Genomic DNA, 18,681 nt, shown 5'->3' on the forward strand with positions numbered 1-18,681 from the left:
GATATTGAATACTGGACCGATAACATTGATGGAGTGAATAAATATTCGAATTTGCATTACATTTGATCTCGGACACACGATAGCAACATGTGTTGGTACACGCCATGATATTCATCCTCTAGACGCCTTGCTTGCACACCCCATCCTACCTATTAAAACTGAAAACATATTCCCAATGCTTGCCTGCCCTTCTCTAGATAAAATGCGATCGAGAACGCTACTTCACTCTTCCTCGTTGTTTTCTTCGTCTTGTTTGATAGCATACCCCTCCACAAACCCATCAGGATCGCAAGCCCGGGTTAGGTCAATCTTATTCTGCTGCGCCCATTTACGGACGGCAGCTTTGTTAATCCTTATCCTAGGGACCTTTGGTATTTCCGCTTCCTTTTCTTCCTTTTCCTTCCCATATGTAGCTACATCCGCACCTCCGCCCCCCCCGTCTCGAGGTGGCTCGACCTCTGCCTCCTCGATAACTCCCATCTCCCGGAGCACAGCGAGACAATCTTCAGGGACAATCCAGGTATGTCGGGAGCACTGCTCCACATCGATGATAAGGTCTTCTTGTTCTGCAACACTATTATTCACTTGATTGTTTTCCTTCTCTTTTTCTTTTCTCGCATGCCTCATAGCATGAACAGACTGGACAGAGGATGTAGGAACATCTAGCTCGAGAATCCACCGTACGATCTCACCGGCCCAAAATCGCTTGTATCCCTTGCGTCCTAATTCTGATATGGGCTTTTCCGGTCCTCCTAAAATACCCTCACGTCGTGATATTTCGTATGAAACACCCATGAGTAAGGCGCCAAGACCTTTGCGTTGCCATGGTGGAAATACCAAGATGCAGGCCAGATTATTGTTGTCCCAAGACATTTGCTCTTTGGAGAAAAAGCCTACTATCTGCGGTCTAGGATGCGACGACAGTGATATAAAGACGTCGGTGGGTGGATTTGATGTATTAAGTGTGGTATTTTCGGGTTCGGCAAGGGACTCGGGATGTGAACTGATGTGTGTCGGAGAGGTCGTATGTGTTTCAGAGAGCGGTGGTGTGTAGACGAGGAGGAAGTAATTAAACCCTCTGACGTCGAAGAAAACCGATTTGTTATCTAGGAAAAGCTTCGCGAACAGGGAGAGATTCTGGCAGAAGAGCTGATTTTAAATTAGTTCTCAGAAGCCATGTCTGTGAGAAAGACAGCAGACTCACACCGTCTTTCCCACCGTCTACTTCCCAGACACTCCACTCCCCCTCACTGACAGTCACACCAGCCGACTGAACTTTATCGTCACCCCTACTCTTGCCTTTCCCTTTCGCTATTGCTGAGGGGCTTGTTGATGTTGATGAGCCTATATGCGGGATCTTCATTGCCTGGGACTGGCGTGGATGCGTGTAGATTTTAGTTCCAGGGACATGGCCTTTTCTTTCACAATACTGGACGTGCTTCCACCATGGGATCATCTCCTTTGAATACTTGAAGCAACATGGGCAAATGTATAATCGATCGAGGAAGGGGAGCTCGCGCTTTCCGCCCCCAAATTTTGCGTTGCCTCCGGCATTGGCTGAGATATCGCCTAAAACTTCCTTCCCATAATATGAGGGGTACCAGGCTTTGAAACAAGTATTTCCAAATACAACTTCATCAATGTTGCGATCGGAGCGAGGTGTGCCTGGGGGCTTGGTGGCCTTGACCTTCTTTGATGGAGTACGTTTCGGTGTGGTAGTTGTAGCACAGGGCGCGGGTGCTGGTCGCTGTGAAGACCGTGCAGTGAATGTGCGCGATTGAAGAGTAGAGGAAGTTCGTCGTGTGCCTGATTGCGATGGGGAGCGGGAACGTGAGCGAGAGCGTGTTTGAGTGCTATGGTGATGACGAGACAACTTAGATTGAGCCGGGGCTACGTGTTTCTCCTCATCGTCCGGAGGGGTTGGTGGTCGTATATTCTCTTTTGACACGGGTAACACGGAGGCTGCACCGATTCCAATATCTGCTGACGCCGTGACTTTATTGTGCCGGGTCGTTCTGGTCGATGTCATCGTCGCGACGGCGGGGTCGGTGGGTGCTGCAACTCTCGGCTTTGGCGCGTCGGTTCTCCTCCCCCCAGAGAGTGGTCGCGCCACATCTTCTCCATGTGGTTCTTCAATATTACTGACGCGTAGTCGGCCGCTCCTTGATTGGTAGCTGGGTTCTGGGTCGATAGCAGGATGTTGGCGAGTCGACCGGCGCGGAGGAGCATCAGACGCAGAACGCTCGACGCCTGCATCATGGAGCTGTTTACGCTTTTGAGGCGCCATTTCCTTTTCAACAAAATTTCTACGAAAGCATGCACATTTCGAAATATGACGAACGCTGCAGGACGGGCTATAGTGTTATGAAAATGCGAAAATGATGGATTTTGGCAAGTGATCAATATTCCAACTTCTCCCGATCCGATTGGACTTTGATTACATAAGTGTTTGGGTAGGGACCCCATACGTAACCTTTGGCGCATCACCACGAGCACTGGCAGTATGCGTCTTCCATTAGCACGTGACATTGCTAATGACCTCTTATAACATCTATTTATGCGCCAGTAATTGCAGAATATACTCATTTTAAAGTCAATTAATACACTAAAGACGCTCACATGTCTCGTACAGTATCCATTTAGGGCGCGATATAAAATGTCACAGAAGAGGCTCGAAACCATTGATAAGCATGAAATGGATGACTCTTGTGCAGGGCTATGAATGTTGAAAGTTGCTGGATTATCCGTGAGCGCATCACTCCATCTCTGCTTTAAAATAAAAGAGTAATTGTAGTATCTATACAAGGCTGGTGGCCAATGATGTTTGTTCGTGGCTGTTTGGATTGTCTACAGCCTGGCCTTTAATTTCAGTCGTCAACTATAGCAGTCCCTCCTGTAGCTCCGGGTCGACCATACATCCCAGGTAGTGAATAGCCCCGGAGCACACGGAAGGCAGCGCCATTGGAAAATTCACCAAATCCATAATACACGGGGTTTGATACTTTACATGCCCTCGAAATCACCACCAAGGTCGTCTTCGTCCAAATCACCGTCCTGTATCTCTTTGGCCATTTCTCGTTCGCGCTCGCGAGCCTCTTGAGCATTCTTTAGCTCAAGTCGATGTTGGTTCATAGGGAAACGCATAGCCTATACCGCCAAAGGTCAGTAAATAGTTGCCCACGAGAAAGAGAAAGTATATAACAAGACGGCAACACATACCTTAACACTTTCATCGTGAAGACCGAGGCAAGCCCTGATACGATCATGGAACGCCTCACCAGGCTCCCTTGTAGCGTAGACATCACCGACCTCTTTACTCTTCATGAAACCATGCTCGCGATCGAGAGTGGCCTCAATCACACCATCACGGATCGCTTTGGCAACTATATATTCAGCACTCTCTTCACTGCCTAAGTGTAGCCGAATGCATATATCTCGTAATGAAATTCGACTGTAGCTTAAGCTCATCATGCGAATACCAGTCTTGATGACGTTTTGGCGTAGGCGAAGGATAAGAGAATAGGTACCATCGCGGCGGAATGTACTAGCATGATCGGCGATAGCTGTTTCAAAATCTTCCAAGTTACCTACCCGGACGGCTTGAACGAGCAGGAAGTACGGCCTCAACGCTTGCTCCATATTAGAAGCGCGGAAGGTAGCACGCTCGGGAATGTCACCCATAAGAAGTTCAACCACAAGCAGGAGCTTTGTTGCTGTTTGTGCGAAACCAAGAGCGCAATTGCTTGCTGGCGATTTGCGCGTTGCCGCAGTTAAATGCTCGTGAGCTTCGGTGTACCGTAGCTGGATTGCTCGGATACGACCAAGGTAGTACAAGAAGCGTGCAACCTGGGTATTGGCGGCATTCTCTGGGAACTGGGTGTGAGACACAAGGAGATCGGCTTGTGAGATGTGGGAAGTGAGGAGATGGTTTCGAAGCAGCAAGACAATGACAGAAGCCTGCGTGTCGATGTCCTTGCGTAGTACCGCAGTTCGGAGTGCAGTCAACAAGGTTGGCCTAATCGCGACGATGGGAGACCTTGGTGATGGGGGAAGAGGAGCAAGTTGCTCACAGCAGAGTGAGTAATAAAAATAAACCTTAGCAGATAGCGAATCCAAGGTTCGCCGGTTAAGAGAGTGTATACGATCAGCTAGGGACTTGGAAAACTCGGCGCCTGCTTGGAATTGCTTAGAGTCAAATAGATAGACCTGAATGAGAATGGCGAGGAAGATGTCGATTTCAGGAATAACATCTTTGTTTTCTTTCTTGCTACCATTCTTTGCGGCTTTCGGGTCGTTGTCTAATTCCATGTCCGTGCTAGGTTGTCGTCCCAGAGGCACATCACCCTTGCCAATAACAGCAAGAAGCTGCTGAGCTACGGTAGCTGATGCACTTGTGGGAGGAAAGGTCTCGGCGATGACCTGGGAGAGGATATCGGGAGTGAGGCGCTTGCGAAGGGATGAGATGGATCGCAAGGCGCGCAATGTGAATCTAGAGTCAAACAAGGCTACAGCGCGGTCGAGAAGGGCGAAATTGCTCTTAATATCTGTGAAAGGAGAAATGTAAGCCATGTAATTCATGTCAAGCTTCGGGGTGAGCTGGCATAGAGGGTGACGTACCCGTGATGGTCTGCGTGACGGGGTCGATTTTGACCTCGAGCTCCTCTGCCTTATCCCGGTCATCCATGGCTACGTCTCCTTCGTTATCAGGAGGTGGCTGCGATGATTGCTTTGTGGCTTTAGAAAGCGGAACAACTACTGTCATATCCTCGCCCTCCTTGACATTCTTCTTGCCCTTGCCCTTCACTGACGACTTCTCGTCGGTCATTTCAACATCCTTATTATTGTTTCGAACACCGTTTTCGACAGGCTCTTTGCCGTTCGAATGAGGTGTCTTCCCTGGCATATTGGCTGTGGAGAGGGAAGAATGCGGAGGGGGAGGGAAGCGAAGTGGTGATTAAAGAGGAGTCAGCGTCCGGCTCGCTCGATAGCTGTACTGACACGATGGTAGTGGTATTTGCCGGAGACGAAGAGCTGCCAATGTGGAGGATGGTCCGCAGCACGGGCTACGTTCTGGCCGACGAAGACGGCCGGGCGTGGTGATTGATGACTGATAGTTGTGTAAAAGCAAATTAGACGATGAATCTAGAATACGACAGAGGCGAGAAGCTGGCGGGAGTAATGGGTAATACCTCGAGGCACAAGGCAGCCAAAAGAAAATGGCGATCGCTGGTGGTTTGGCAGTGGACAATGCAGGTAGGTCAGTGAAGACGCGGATTGATAAAAAGAAGGAAAAAGAAGAGAAGTTGGCGCTGGGTTGATGAGGACGGCGATGATGATGACGGTAGTCGAGATACTGTGCTGCTGGCGTGCTTGGTGATGTGCTGGTCGTCGTGCTAAGGCGTAGATAGGCAGTGGATGGCTCAGCGAACTGCCTAGCAATCGGACAGATGACAACGGATGTCGATTTGTCCAGGTGATGCAAGCGCGCTGCAAGAGACCTAGGTACGGAGTACGTGTAGCTACCTAAGGGCTGTCGAAAGCCTTCCCACAGGCGACAGGCGGAAAAGAGGTAGATAAGTACTGGATCCCCCGCAGAAGTACCTTTTCCGATAATAATCCATTTAATCTACCTATTTGCGCTAGCTAGGTACCTAAAGATAGGTCCTTTACTTAGGGACCTTATTTAGTGCGGATGTCTGTTGCATGTACAGTACCTCTAGTAGATAGATATGTACCTTCTACGTTCCATAGGTGTCCAGCTGTCTCTTTTCTATCGGTAGTTGTATCTACTTTACTTACTCCGTCCCGACCGGGTAGCTCTGGTGGGCTGCTACGGGCCTACAATTCCAGGTAGATATCTTGTTGCGCAGGTCAGCAGATATGATCGTACCGCCCAGTCTATTTGTATTGCAATACTCCCGATTTACTGTGATATGATAGTTATCTTTGGCTCCTATCGGTTAAGATAACTTAGCAAATGTGAAAGGCAGAGAGTACTCTCCGGAGCTCAGATACAACCGCAGAGTGTACATCGGTACTTGGTACCTAGGTACATTCTATGTAGATAGGTAATCAATTCTGGTGACGTTGTCGAGTTGGTGCCTGCCCTGTCTTGCCTCCCTTACCATTCTCCTCCACTTAGCTAGGTAATTTTGGATGACTGTCGGTACATGCTACGCCTACCGGAGTTGAAAAGGAACATGGTGTACCATTATTGGTTGCATTGGACCTAGATTTATTCCCTTCTAGATTTCGAGGCTGCACATAAATATTTGCACAGGTATTTTTCTTAGAATGCATTTCTAATGATCCTAGCGGTTTCGAATAATAACAGATAACCCAAGTATAAGGCTTAGGCATGCCAATGGGTTTAGAGATCTACGAGTGCATGGAAGATGGCGACGTCAGTCCTGTTGACACTTAGTAATACAGATACATTTGCTGAGGTACTAGTAAGATCGGGTTTCATTACTGCCTGTCTAGCTACGGATTGGTATCATCAAATCAAGACGCCTTAACACCGAAACCTGTCCATCAATGCGAGTTGTCCTTATGTCCCAGACCATGATCTCACTTCTGTACATGCCAAACGCCGACCTCTCTGAAGTCCGTCCTGATGATGCGGACGGAGAAAAACGAGAAATAGAAACAAACCACGTCTTATTGCAATCCTCTTCTCATCCTAGCTGAGTTTGCTGATGATTAGGTTGCTGTCCGTGACGGCATCTCTCTAGTTTTTCGCAACTTATCGTGCCTGCGATTTCCTAGTGGATCCAAGAGTTTAATGTGCACGACCGCTGGGATCAGAGGCAATGGCAGATACAGCATTGTCCGTACCGCGTTGTGCTTTAGAATTAGAAACTGATGATCGATGTCGCTTTCTCTTGCTATCGTTCACACCGGTTGGAAGAGCCTGGTCCTACTTGTCGTCCTTTCCAGATGTGACCTTGGCTGCCTGAATAGCGCTCATCTTGGCGATCCAATTGGGAGATGGTTGCACCTTGCGAACGGTGCGGAGCTCGTCGGAAGTGTAACCCGGGATGCGGATATTGTACACGCGCTCAAGGACTAACTGAATGTCACGAATCTCCAAAACCTTGCTGCCACGCTCCTTGGCCAGTCGGCAGGCCATGTGTAACACGTCATCTACAAAGGTGTCGGCTACGCTAAGAACGGCCTAAATACGGTATCGTGAGTTATAGTGAACGTGAGTGTGGTATGAGCATAAACATGATGTTTCATTACAGAGAGAGAGGCCGGGGGGGGTCCTTACCTCTTCAACATCAGGTGTGAGATACTTTCCATCGGCTCCGGGGGAACCGCCACCACAGACTTGGCGGACAAGCTCATCAAGCTTTTTCTTGGATAAAACATGGTCGCCTTCAGCATCGAATTGAGGGATGGGCATTTTCGCGATGACAGGCTGGTTAATGACCCCGCCAGCACCGTTGCCTCCACCGTAGGTAGGTCGACCCGGGGTGTTTCCTCCACCGAGGGTGACAGGTTGTGGTGGTGCTATTGCTTTCTCAGGCAATGTTTTGGGAATGGGCATCTTAGCCGCCAAGGTGGGCGTCGGCTGCGGATGCGCATGGCTATGGCCTGGTTGCGACGCCATTCCAGTCATATTGGGGGTGTTTGTCATGGTACCTGAAGCACTGCTTGGCTGCCCAGTAACGTTGGTTGAGGAGTTCGCTCGGTTCACTGCAGCTGCGTGGGTGAGTGGCCGAACGTTTGCACCGGCAGCTTGTTGAGCAGATTGAGGTGTTTGGACTCGAGTTGGTGTTTGTGTTGGAGTGCCCGCAGATTGTATATGTGAAGCAGAAGCAGTAGCAAGAGCCGTATTGACGGGTGGTGGGTGTTGTACATTGGTACCAGGCTCGACTTTGACCTGTGTTGGGGGTGGCACCGGTGCAGCGTGCGATGGTTGCCCGGGCACAGCTGTAGAGGGGGTTATTGGGGTTTGGACTTGCGGTTGGGTGGATGGTGGTGCTTGGGACTGTCCTTGCTGTGGTTGCTGTGGTTGCTGTGCTCCTGCCGCTGAACCGAATCGATCTCTGTTTGCTGCGGCAATCTGAGTTGTTCTCGCTGCGTCCATGGCCGCATTGATTGAAGCCGTCGGAACTTGCATTGGATGTGTTGATGTTACTCCAGTAGAACTTCCTGGTTGCATCGGTTGAGGCCGTCCTGGTTGAGCAGTGCTTTGTGCCTGAGTGTTGTTGGCCTGCCCAGCTAGTTGGGCTCCGGTGAACTGGTTTCTGATATTCTTCACATACGCGTCGGCCTCGGCGTGTATTTTCTTATCTTGAGCCATTTGTTCTTGGAGCCGTTTCAATTCTTCGGGAGCTATAGGGATCCCTTTCTCATGTCGATCCTTGATAGCGGCTTCAACCTTGGCAACTCTATTTCTGGTAACGTCCATGTGCCACAGGAATTTCACGTACTTGGTCTTAGTGTCAGTCAGAAATTTCTGACCTTGCTCGGGTGGGATCTGGGGTGGTATAGGGAAGTGTGACCATGGAAGCTTGTTACAGTGATCCATGATATGCTTCGGCACTTGCCCGGGATTCGTAATGGGGACATTGTTGGATGCCAAATTTGCTGTGGCAGCTGCGGGATTCGGGGTGGGTTGAGGACGATTTGGGGGAACCGCTGGCCTCTGAGTAACCCCGACTGTGGGAACTGGAACCGGAACTTGAGTTTGTTGTGCTTGAGTTTGAGCCTGCGCCTGCGCTTGAGCTTGAGCTTGAACCTGGGCTTGGACTTGAGCTTGAGCTTGAGCCTGCTGACTGGTCTGTTGGGACCCCACCATATTGGCCTGGCCTTGCGCATTGGCTTGACCGCGGCTGTGAAGAGCCTTGATCTTGTTCATGACCATTCGGGAGAACTCTGAAATCTTCTGCTTGGCTTGTTGGTACTCAGCCGACTCTGGAGGGTTCTGCTCGATCCTAGCCCAGAGTGTTTGAAGACCTTCCTCGTATCGTTGTCTCTCTTGTGGGTTCAGATACTGTATTGTTCTCATATTTTCAGGGCGGAGAAGCCGTAAGCCGGGCTGTTGCCCCTGAGGGGGCTGGTTTGGCTGTTGCGAGTTCATTTCGGCACACGAACTGATGCTGAGGAATACAGGTGTAAGATCAGTGGCAGTTGACACCCAGTGAGACTGGAGAGAAAGGATAGTTCGAGATACGTAGGTCTATTTTGAAGTCGCTACCAGATCTGACGGGATGGGCTCTCAGCTGCGTGCGCCGACACTAGACGCTCTTGTGTTGATGGTCCTTGACGTTTGGAGTGTCATTTATTAAACGTGAAGTGAAGTGTGGTAGACGCGCGACTGGAACTATAGGTACCGATCACTGACCTGCGAGGTTTGTGTGGGGCTGTGGCTTACGCATTCTCTCCATTACCTAAGTGAGTACCTAGACATGTGGCACAGTCCTTATCCTCTTACCTAGGTAAGATTCTTTATCTTATCCTTAGCATGTAAAGCATGTCTTGCTAAATTGTGCTGTTTTTCAGATATTCAAGACCTTTTACACTGGTGGTGAACGTCTAGACATAGACAGTTAGGCAGGGACTATTGATACTAGGTGCTTGAAGGAGCATTGATTGAGATCAAAGACTACCGGTATAGACCTCAATGTAGAAGTTCCACAATACTATTAAGTATATTGGATACCAGAATATCTTTGTTGCTAGTTATCTCCAAATCTAACGTATTCAATGCACAAAATAGCACTAAACAACCCCCCCACGCCATGCCACTATTGATAGGCCATCATAAACATTATGATCATCATCGTCGTCATCATCGTGAATGGAGTCCAGCCTGCGTGTGGCCGAACACTAGTCTATGAGGTATATCGAACAACATCGAAAATAAGAATGACTGCCTGGTATGCAGAGTCCAGCTCGCTCATCGATAAGAGGAGTGGATATATCCCCATGGTCTGTGTTACAATCCCCTGGCCAGTGAGGCCATCACTCTATGTAAGCCATTTCCTTTATATCTGGCAGATCCAGTTCCAACCCTTTCCCTGGTAACTGTTCGACAGCTCCCTGAATCGCCCGAGGGGTGCACGAATTTAGGATGTTATAATTCGTATGCGGAGAACAGAGGGGTACGAGAGATATAGAGAAAGCAGGGGACAGTTGAGAGCTGAATAGGTAATCATATGCTCGAACCCCAGATCCAATAGCGGAACTGATAGCTTCATCAAAATAGGCACTGCGGAACAGCAGCTAATTTTAAGTCGCTAATTGCTCCTATTATTGCTCTATGGGGCCTCTCAAGCATAATCAACTTCCATGAAAGAGAAGTATGGCAACTCGCGAGCGAAGAGCTCAGCATCATCGATAATGACTTCGTCATCGCTATTAGGCTCCTTGAGCTCTTCAATCCTCTCTGGTAGAGGACCGGAAAAATGAATACTGGTGCGGTTTTCTCCTTTTCGTCGGACCCGCCGATAGACAGGACCGGGGCCGGGATCATTCGCATCGACCCAGGGCAGGATATCTTCCCGATCGGAATCGCTGTCTCGCTCGCTAATTGTGCGTTTGCTAATGCTGCCGGACTTCATTCGACGTATACGCCGTGCCTGACGATCTAGTCTCAGTTGCATTTGGAACTCATCGTCCGGATCTAGCTCCTCACTGTCTGAGTCGAAAGTACTTAAATGCCTAACCCCAGCTGTGAGGGCAGGATCTAATTCATGTGCCGCCCGGGATGCCGATCGGCTGCGTTCAGATTCTCCACCATATTCAATGGCATACGGTCGAATTACGTCTAGATCTATCTCTTCGTCACTATCGAGGGAGTAGTCACTCAGGTCCTCGACCGCGAAGCCAGCCTCCTCGATGCGGATAGTTGCGCCACCGCTTATAGCAGCAATGGCGGCCGCTGCAGTAGTGAACTGAAAGCCATGGCGCTTGTGGAAACCATGCCTACCCGACAATAGGGACTCGGGTATGCTTGCTGACGACTCAGATTCATCGTCACTAGAGTGCGAAGACCGTGGAGAGATCTCCTCAGCACGTGGATCTCGAGTGTAGCTAAATTTATTCCCACCCAAGGGCCGAATGTTGGGCCCTGGACCTTTGTAATGGTGCGCTTTCGCCTGTGACGACGATTTAGCGCCGGACGACAAGGGTCGATTTTGCATGGGCGATGTTCTCGTTGGTGTCTCGGGCGGTGAAGTCGGCTTACCGCCGGCCACAGTGTGGCCGACGTTTAAAGCAGGCGTTCTGGGCCGCATAGTAGACTTTGTGTCTTGGGTCGTGGGATAGCTCCCGCTGGAGCGAGTCAAGTCGCTTGTAGTCTTATCTACCAATCCAGCCGGGTCTGACAGTGTGGGGTAGAAATCGCGGGGAGATAAAAAGTCGGGTGCGTGGGACGGAGAGTGATAAGTGAATGATTAAGGTGTGAAGCCCCAGAGCAGGAACCTCCAACGTGGAGAAGTTAAAAGAGTCCGATAGCTTGTCATGATAATCTTGGAGAGCAGAGTTTGATGCAGACCGGGCGCGGCTGCACAGTTTCTTCGGCGAAGAAAAGGGAACCGGAACCGATTTGCGGGTGGCGTGAAAGGCAGACAGACAGGCAGACCGACCCTACTAGACCCTAGAGGGAGCAAATTGGCACTGCACCACTAACCAAAACGTAGGTATGCGTATGTTCAGCTAGCAATGTCAGCCTTTAGCGAACACCGTAGGCCGATAGTCGTGTATAACAGCAGCGGTTCAGCACGCGGAAGAGAGAGACGAGATAATCTCAATGGGATTGATCAGTCGGACACACGAATCCAGTCGGGTCGCTGGCTTTTATACCTTCCGACGGGGTGGCACGAGCAAAGGCAGAGCAGGAGGGGCAAGAACAGCGCTGGCGCAATACGCTGGCGCAATGCGCTGGCTGCACGTTTCAACAATCGAGGAGAAGAAAAAAAAATTCAACAGGACGGAAACGGACACGGGCTGGTCCAGTATTTCTGCCGGTTGAGCTCACAGGAACGAATCTCATGCGTCCAAATGCCAGGGGCCTGGATGGGTTGGGGGCGGGCCCAGCAGCAGAATGGACTGATAGACGCCAGCCAATATCGGCCTGCTTTATCACACAGACAGATGGTGAGCGATATAAAAAATAATAATAAAAAAGGATTTGTGCACTGCGGAGCCAACTTGGATGCGGCGTTAATGTAGGTATGTATGGTATGTATAGGTAACAGACGCTGAAAAGAGGAGGCGGCGGGCTGGGTCGACCTCATCTACATACATAGTACAGCCTATGTCGGAGGATCTCGCCGTGTTGATGCGGGCTTGGGCAGCAATACTCCCTGGATTCCCAGGTCCTCCCTGGTTCCTCTAGAGCTAGGCCATACTATTCTTCACAGTAACACCGGGCAAGGTAAGCAGGGGCAATGGATAGCACGAGGCATGTCGAGAATCGGTCAAAGAGATGGTGATGACTCTTCTGAGATAGGTACCAACTGCAATTGGGGCGGTGGGAAGTCAACAACAGACCAGATTTGGATGCATGAGCTGTCCGTGTCCAGAGCCCCTGTTTATTTAATAAGAGGGAAAACCTGAGACGGCCCCGGACGAGGATTCGTCGCCATGAGGCTTGCTAGGTATTTCAGGCGCTTGCATTGCATGCTGTACTATTTAACGCTGCTATCTACTTGACGAGACAGCTACTCTAAGAGCATGGAGCTAATGTTGACGGGTGTCAATCAAGGCCGACCAAAGACATCAGGAATTACTGAGGCATAGCGGCAGTCTTCATGCCTGATGACCAGTGATCGAAGGACCCGTCCTGCAGGATAGAGAGAAAGGAAAGAGTTGTTGGATGCGGTGGAGGATGGGTGGAGGATGGGTTTCTTGGCCAAGACCAACTAAGAGCTCACGATTGGATCCGAGTCCAGGTTCCCGTATCGAAACTTTTCGAGAACGCAACGGACAGAACGGACAGAACGGACAGCACTGGCCAGTGGAGATCGTGGTATATACCGAAAAGGAAAAACCCACCTCAATTCCTCTGGGCAATTGAATTTTCCCCCTCCCCTCTGTCCTCTGGTGTTGCTATCGGGTTAATATGGTAGATGTGCTAAAGGTTGCGGCTGTTCACAGGCACATCATACTCATACATTCTTTTTGGCAACGGATGAGCCCATATATTCGGAATACCTCATTAGTAATGTATATAAAGTAATTGAGTATTAGTGTGGTAGATAGCATGGCACCTCAGGCTATGACCTGCCCAAGTGGGCAAGCCAAAGCCGGGAAGACGGGACTAAAGATCCCCCACTAACTGATCGATCGTTGCCAGGGCTATATTGGAATATATCTGAATGTACTGTACAGACTCCTGCGTTGATTACATCGGAACGGAGATCGTTAGATTAGATCTTCGCGAGAGATATTACTTACGTGACGTTACTTGGTGTGTAGATGGGTTAGATTGACAAAGCCGAGGCAATTGATCTATGTAGAGCCGCAAAACACAAGTCGTAGATGTTAGAGTTATAGGTATAAGAACGGGAAGAATGCTTATCAGGAAAGCATGAACAACTGACTTCGGTTAATAGAACGCCTAGCCGCATCAAGAAACCTGCGGATAGTGCTCACTTGTAGGAGCACTATATCGTACATTCTGAGACACCTGCTCACCGAGGCAACTACCAACTTGCCAAAAGGCACTGCGGCCAGAGAAAAGTGAGAAGTATATGCTATCTCTTATTACCTAACTTAAGAGTCGTGCTTTGAAGATGATTAAAAGCCATAGGTAAGCGGCACATTGTGGCTTCCACTGTCCCAAGACCCTGGGCTCGCCTGAGTTACAGGGGTTGCTGTCTACTGTAGGTATGGGCGGGTTACCCCACCGAGGGGTTCTATCACAACGCAACAGTGAAGTAAAGCTTGGTTGCCGTATGCTGGGCTTGGCGACTGTACCAAGCATCAACAACAAGACGTCGTCACAAGTCGATATAACCATTTCCCAACTTTTATCAACATATCATCTATCTACTTACCAAAACTTCACTTAGCTAGCTGCTAAGGTTAGTGAGGACCGAGGACCGAGGACCCAGATCCGCGACCCTCGGCTGCGGATTGCACACTTGCGCCTCTCCTGCACACGGGTCATAGCGCTTCCCATCCACCATGTCTCTACTATCAGCACACTTTGAGCAGATTGCGATATCATGCCAAGGCATTGACAGTCTCCCGTGCGTGATGCCCCGAGAGTTCCATCAACATTTGAAGATAGTCTAAACAATTCGTTTCAGATTCCCGCCGCCCAGGATCTTTACCAATGCCCTTCTCTCCAACCCCGACATCACGTCTCTGATCCGCGACACCGAATCCCACGAACGCGCCTTGTTCTCTGTCCCGCCCCCGCCACCTCCAGTAACGACCCAGCCCCACGAGAACCCGAAGCCGTCCTCGCGTAGACAAACCGTGTTCAATGTCGCATCCGGCGAGGTCACCACCTCGGCAAGCACGAGCCGAGCAGGCGCAGCTCCCCGGCGCAACACAGCCGTCGCAGCAGTCCTAGGAGGCGATCTCCACGAGCAAATCCGACGAAGCGAGCGGCGCGGCGGCAAAGACGCCGTCGACGTCGAGATGCTACTCAAAGGCGCCGAGAAACTCTGCGGCGTATACCCCCTCCCCGGCGCCTTGGACCGGATAGCGGCGCAGCGCACCAAATACGCCCACAGCCAGAACACGCTGGCTTACTACGAGGCCAAGGTCGATGAGCAGGCAGAGGCGCTGAGGCAGATGCACAAAGATCACTGGATGGACGAAGATGAAGATGAGGAGATGGAAGGTAGTGGCGGTGGTGGAAGTGACGAGATCGTCACGGAGGAAGAGCTGAAGATGACAGAGGCTGAAGTCCGCGAATTAGAAAAGAAGAAAAGGGAGCTCCAGGAGAGGTTGCGCGGTATGGACAAGGACCTGGGAGCTTTATTGAATATGTGAGACGATTGATTTTATGATACCCCCCTTGTAAAGAATGGCGTTTACTATCACGAGTCGATTATATTCACTCTGCTAGACACAATTGTAGGACGGAAACTCAGAAGTGTGAAATATATGGCCAGTATGAAGACTGAGCTTGGATCGAATTACATGACTAGAAAATATGCTCCGCTATGTATAAACCAGGGTTATGAATACCTCCGGTCGCATCTGTACCGTCAAGCAGTATTTCCGCGTACCAAATATCTGAAATATCGGTTATAGACGCTCCATCAAACGGATCAACTGCTATGAGAAACGACGATTGTAGTAGGACGTGATTATCTCCTATTCACTGCCTGTTCATAGAATAGAGTGCCTTGTGGGTGTATGATAAAATCACCTTTGAAGACAATCCGGAGCCCTACCCTTCTGACATAGATATCCCTCGTTTTGCAAGGAGCATCAAGCTCTACAAGAACACTGTCTTCATTCATCCTCTCTCTTGGGAGCTATGCAACAGTCAGTGAGTATAAATGTTCCAACCGTCCACGGAAAAGAGACAGAGAAATAGAGAAGGGAAGATGGAAAGGTTTCATCTCAACCGCAATTCTTGAAATAGATGTATCGCTTACGCTGGTTCTTCTCCCACTGCCTCGGCATGCCTCGGAAGTGAGAGCGGAGTACTTTCGGTCCCGGCCCGGTCTGCTGTACTTGTTCTCGCGAGGCACCGGAATCCGTGTTATTTTCAGTTTTGGAAGTGTCACTTGCAGATATTGTCTCGGCTGTCGACTGCTCTACCTCCTTTGCGGCATTCTGGCCTTGCTCTGCTGTAGCACTGCTCATATTGAATGCTATAGTAAGAATCTTTAATGGAGCTTTGGTCTTTTTGCCGCGGTGTTGACTAGTGATATTGGCAGCTTGAGTGTGTATGTTCCTGATAACTCTCTGAGCATGCATCTGAGATCAGGGGTTCACGGCTTTAAGTAGATGTGCCTTCAGGCAACTGTTTGAAGGGAGTGCTGCGCGGGGCTTGAAGGCATGATGTGACTAAGATGACGTCATTTCTTGTTTTGTCAGTCTGGGTGAGTAGCTGGCTACCTAGGCAGACATTCTCGAGATCAGTTTGAGCTTGATTAAGTTTGTTTCTTGCGATATGTGTTGGCTAGTACTTTGACTGTGGTTAGTTGAGTTTAGAGCAGTAATCTGAGAGTTATGATAAAGCAACACACTCTTCCATTAGCCTTTATTATATATGGCAATATTACACAACATTAGCTGTGTGCACATTGCCTATAGGGAATAATGATCACCAGGATCAATACATAAGTGTCTGTTTTCGCAAGCCTCCAGATTTTGATTTGCATCCCAGTACACGATTAATGTGAACCAAGTCAACCAACTGCTCGAATCCCCCAACACCCTTTCCAACAAAAATCGTCGTCCTTCATGGCTACCGATGTCTCTGGAGACGTCACCATCCTTCTGTGCGTTTCGTACAATGCCCGTGGCCAGGATCTGCGAATCATCAAGAGGGCTTATTCCCATATAAATGCCATTGATTCTGGAGTCTGCCACTCAAGAAAAACAACGTTTATCCACCTCTTACCGTCCCAGTATATACTCTTCCAGCTGCCATCCTCCTCTAACAAGACCATAGCCCCTCGTACTCTTCCAGACTCTGCGAGCACGCTCGCTACTTTCTCGACATTGGGTATCAAGTCTTCTGCAATATCCGTAACCCGATTGCCGCTCTCAACAATGTGAGTATGCTCTGATGAGCTATCAAGCGCGACGAGATAAAGCAGGAACGTGCCTCCTTCAACTTCGGGGTCGGGAGCTGAATAAAGCTTGGCAGAGGCCGCTGAATTATTTCCGAACCCAATGTCCAAATATTCCGAGATATCTGACTTAACAAATGAGTGGAATACTGTGAGCCCCAGCTCATAAAACTTGCGCCTCATTTCTTCCGGGTCTTCCTCCCCTATGACGTCCTGGATTACATGGATGCCAATGCCCCGCCTCTGCCTCCAGTCCAACCGGTCGTCAATTACCAGAGCCATAATAGACACATAGATAGTGCAGTAGGTGCTAAAAACGCGAGCATGCAGTTGCTTTGGCTTGCTTCCATGATAGCGATGTTGATTGGTCCGTGGGTTATGGCGCGGTATCCTGGGCTGTGAGAAGAAGTGCCGTTGCCATGAGAGTCGCTGTTGCGGCTTTGGCGATCTCATGAGGCTGGACATGATTGAAGTGAGGCTGCGAGATGGGTTGCGATACCACGCTCGGAGCTGGCGCAACATCTTGAGTTAATGTCCGGGCTAGTCGAAGAGACCAAAATGGGGGAATGATGACCGAACCAGACTCGAGGGGATGAAGACGTGGGATGGGATAGTGCTATGAAGGAGAGACCATCTTCACTCGCTCACTGACAATCCTACTCAGCAACCAGGAGCCGGACTATCTGTGTCTAGCTCTGAGCCTGCAGCGCAGGAAGCAATGTGTTGGTGCAGCCCCCGAAACTTCAACTTGGCGATGTGTGATCGCGTCTCTCGATTCGTGCACTGGCAAATCAGGAATTAGTAATGTTTTTGGGAGGGGGGAGAGGGGCTAAGTACCTGAGCAGACCCCTGAAAGTCTTCTAAAATTAGTACCAGGTATCACCTCGATCTGATAATCTAGATCTTCTAGCATGGGTACCTACCTGTAGAATGATTATCCTTAACTACTTTAATCTATGCAATTTAAAAGCAGTTTGGGCTATTGGAACAAATAATGATGGTTTCTATACAAGATCTTTATATACCTAGGTACCTGATCACACTGGTGTGACCCCCCAACACAGTCGCCATACACTGAGCAGCAAAAGCTCCCCTCCATAAAAACATTGTTAACTACTTTTTAATCACACAATAAAGAACACAAGCCAGATCCTAGCTGTGGCTTAACTGCCCAATACTTAACAGGGGATCTTAATTCCTGAACATAAAAGTATGATATTTTGAAAACTGATACAGCTGGTGCAATAGGTATATTCAGTGAGATACTTGTGATCTTGTCTAATCTATGGCCTTACGCAACCCTACATGAATTAATACTTTTAGAAACACTCCTGAGACTATTATATGAACCCACATACATTGCAAGTCAGACCCTGACACAACGACTCAAAGTTCAAGGGTTCCTCACAGACAGAGCAAGTAGGACCAGTAGCCATGCTAGCGAGACCGTCTCTGTTTACAGAGTATAGCTCCCGCTCCTCTGCCGTGACTGTTATTTCTCTCAGATCTACTCCGGGCTCTTCCCATAGTCTATTGAGAGTTGATGCTTCGGAGCACTGGACTGTCGGAGCTTTGACTGAATCAGCATTTTTCAGGGGGGATTTATCCGCGCTTTGTTTCTCTTCACCTATACTATTAAAATTAGTATCAGTGGACTGAGGCGTAAAATGGGGATGATCCATAAGGATGGGCTGTGTATCGCAAAGGGCCACAAACTCCTGTAACTGTTCGAGTCCAGTATGACCCTGGGAGTTAGGTTCTTGGCTTTGATTTTGCGAGTCCATCTTCAGCGTGTTGCAATTCAGGCAATTTTCCTTGGTATTACTGGCGTTGAGCTTTGGTATGATTAAGTTGAGCATCTAAATTAGATGCATATAGATATAGACACGCATATTTATCTCATTGCCAAAGTGAACAATTTTATTGTTATAACCGCGCTTTATCCGCAGAATTCATT

General features: G+C 49.3%; 7 protein-coding genes across 7 annotated transcripts; 1 reads left to right on the plus strand and 6 right to left on the minus strand.

The window, feature by feature from the left end:
• Positions 1-18: 18 nt before the first annotated feature.
• On the minus strand, positions 19-2,615 carry F5B22DRAFT_605710 (acyl-CoA N-acyltransferase). Its single transcript, XM_047974871.1, has 2 exons — positions 1,205-2,615; positions 19-1,149 (listed from the first exon to the last, which is right to left on the minus strand). The coding sequence occupies exons 1-2, from the start codon at positions 2,285-2,287 to the stop codon at positions 223-225; spliced, it is 2,010 nt and encodes a 669-aa protein (XP_047831072.1). The 5' UTR covers positions 2,288-2,615; the 3' UTR covers positions 19-222.
• A 57-nt stretch (positions 2,616-2,672) lies between these two features.
• F5B22DRAFT_605714 (putative proteasome regulatory particle subunit) lies at positions 2,673-5,452 on the minus strand. The gene is made up of 4 exons (XM_047974872.1): positions 5,190-5,452; positions 4,618-5,107; positions 3,220-4,544; positions 2,673-3,147 (listed from the first exon to the last, which is right to left on the minus strand). The coding sequence occupies exons 2-4, from the start codon at positions 4,901-4,903 to the stop codon at positions 3,004-3,006; spliced, it is 1,755 nt and encodes a 584-aa protein (XP_047831073.1). The 5' UTR covers positions 4,904-5,107; positions 5,190-5,452; the 3' UTR covers positions 2,673-3,003.
• A 993-nt stretch (positions 5,453-6,445) lies between these two features.
• Positions 6,446-9,340, minus strand: F5B22DRAFT_605718 (uncharacterized protein). The gene is made up of 2 exons (XM_047974873.1): positions 7,274-9,340; positions 6,446-7,177 (listed from the first exon to the last, which is right to left on the minus strand). Exons 1-2 carry the CDS (start codon positions 9,089-9,091, stop codon positions 6,920-6,922), a joined length of 2,076 nt encoding a protein of 691 aa, XP_047831074.1. The 5' UTR covers positions 9,092-9,340; the 3' UTR covers positions 6,446-6,919.
• Positions 9,341-10,160: 820 nt separating this feature from the next.
• On the minus strand, positions 10,161-11,462 carry F5B22DRAFT_139500 (uncharacterized protein). Its single transcript, XM_047969035.1, has one exon. The coding sequence runs from the start codon at positions 11,247-11,249 to the stop codon at positions 10,284-10,286; it is 966 nt and encodes a 321-aa protein (XP_047831075.1). The 5' UTR covers positions 11,250-11,462; the 3' UTR covers positions 10,161-10,283.
• Positions 11,463-13,554: 2,092 nt separating this feature from the next.
• Positions 13,555-15,254, plus strand: F5B22DRAFT_139518 (DASH complex subunit Spc34). The gene is made up of 2 exons (XM_047969036.1): positions 13,555-14,210; positions 14,271-15,254. The coding sequence occupies exons 1-2, from the start codon at positions 14,146-14,148 to the stop codon at positions 14,962-14,964; spliced, it is 759 nt and encodes a 252-aa protein (XP_047831076.1). The 5' UTR covers positions 13,555-14,145; the 3' UTR covers positions 14,965-15,254.
• Positions 15,255-16,114: 860 nt separating this feature from the next.
• F5B22DRAFT_139605 (uncharacterized protein) lies at positions 16,115-17,601 on the minus strand. The gene is made up of 2 exons (XM_047969037.1): positions 17,562-17,601; positions 16,115-17,507 (listed from the first exon to the last, which is right to left on the minus strand). The coding sequence occupies exon 2, from the start codon at positions 17,244-17,246 to the stop codon at positions 16,482-16,484; it is 765 nt and encodes a 254-aa protein (XP_047831077.1). The 5' UTR covers positions 17,247-17,507; positions 17,562-17,601; the 3' UTR covers positions 16,115-16,481.
• Positions 17,602-18,007: 406 nt separating this feature from the next.
• F5B22DRAFT_646321 (uncharacterized protein) lies at positions 18,008-18,508 on the minus strand (the record flags this gene model as incomplete). The annotated part of the gene is made up of 2 exons (XM_047978716.1): positions 18,008-18,025; positions 18,083-18,508. 2 exons carry the CDS (start codon positions 18,506-18,508, stop codon positions 18,008-18,010), a joined length of 444 nt encoding a protein of 147 aa, XP_047831078.1.
• Positions 18,509-18,681: the final 173 nt, after the last annotated feature.

Source organism: Xylaria bambusicola (assembly GCF_022495145.1).
Source record: "Xylaria bambusicola strain CBS 139988 unplaced genomic scaffold F5B22scaffold_19, whole genome shotgun sequence".
NCBI classification, from domain to species: domain Eukaryota; kingdom Fungi; phylum Ascomycota; class Sordariomycetes; order Xylariales; family Xylariaceae; genus Xylaria; species Xylaria bambusicola.

What these genes read in the sequence shown, in the direction of transcription:
- F5B22DRAFT_605714 (XM_047974872.1), bottom strand. Translation starts at nt 4,903, where the DNA reads ATGCCAGGGAAGACACCTCATTCGAACGGCAAAGAGCCTGTCGAAAAC. An exon ending in CGTCACGCAGACCATCACGG is followed by an intron (nt 4,545 to 4,617) that starts GTACGTCACCCT and finishes CTCCTTTCACAG; the next exon opens with ATATTAAGAGCAATTTCGCC. An exon ending in TTCACGATGAAAGTGTTAAG is followed by an intron (nt 3,148 to 3,219) that starts GTATGTGTTGCC and finishes TTGGCGGTATAG; the next exon opens with GCTATGCGTTTCCCTATGAA.
- F5B22DRAFT_139605 (XM_047969037.1), bottom strand. Translation starts at nt 17,246, where the DNA reads ATGTTGCGCCAGCTCCGAGCGTGGTATCGCAACCCATCTCGCAGCCTC.
- F5B22DRAFT_605718 (XM_047974873.1), bottom strand. Translation starts at nt 9,091, where the DNA reads ATGAACTCGCAACAGCCAAACCAGCCCCCTCAGGGGCAACAGCCCGGC. An exon ending in TCACACCTGATGTTGAAGAG is followed by an intron (nt 7,178 to 7,273) that starts GTAAGGACCCCC and finishes TACCGTATTTAG; the next exon opens with GCCGTTCTTAGCGTAGCCGA.
- F5B22DRAFT_605710 (XM_047974871.1), bottom strand. Translation starts at nt 2,287, where the DNA reads ATGGCGCCTCAAAAGCGTAAACAGCTCCATGATGCAGGCGTCGAGCGT. An exon ending in TAGACGGTGGGAAAGACGGT is followed by an intron (nt 1,150 to 1,204) that starts GTGAGTCTGCTG and finishes ATTTAAAATCAG; the next exon opens with CTCTTCTGCCAGAATCTCTC.
- F5B22DRAFT_139500 (XM_047969035.1), bottom strand. Translation starts at nt 11,249, where the DNA reads ATGCGGCCCAGAACGCCTGCTTTAAACGTCGGCCACACTGTGGCCGGC.
- F5B22DRAFT_139518 (XM_047969036.1), top strand. Translation starts at nt 14,146, where the DNA reads ATGTCTCTACTATCAGCACACTTTGAGCAGATTGCGATATCATGCCAA. An exon ending in CAAGGCATTGACAGTCTCCC is followed by an intron (nt 14,211 to 14,270) that starts GTGCGTGATGCC and finishes AATTCGTTTCAG; the next exon opens with ATTCCCGCCGCCCAGGATCT.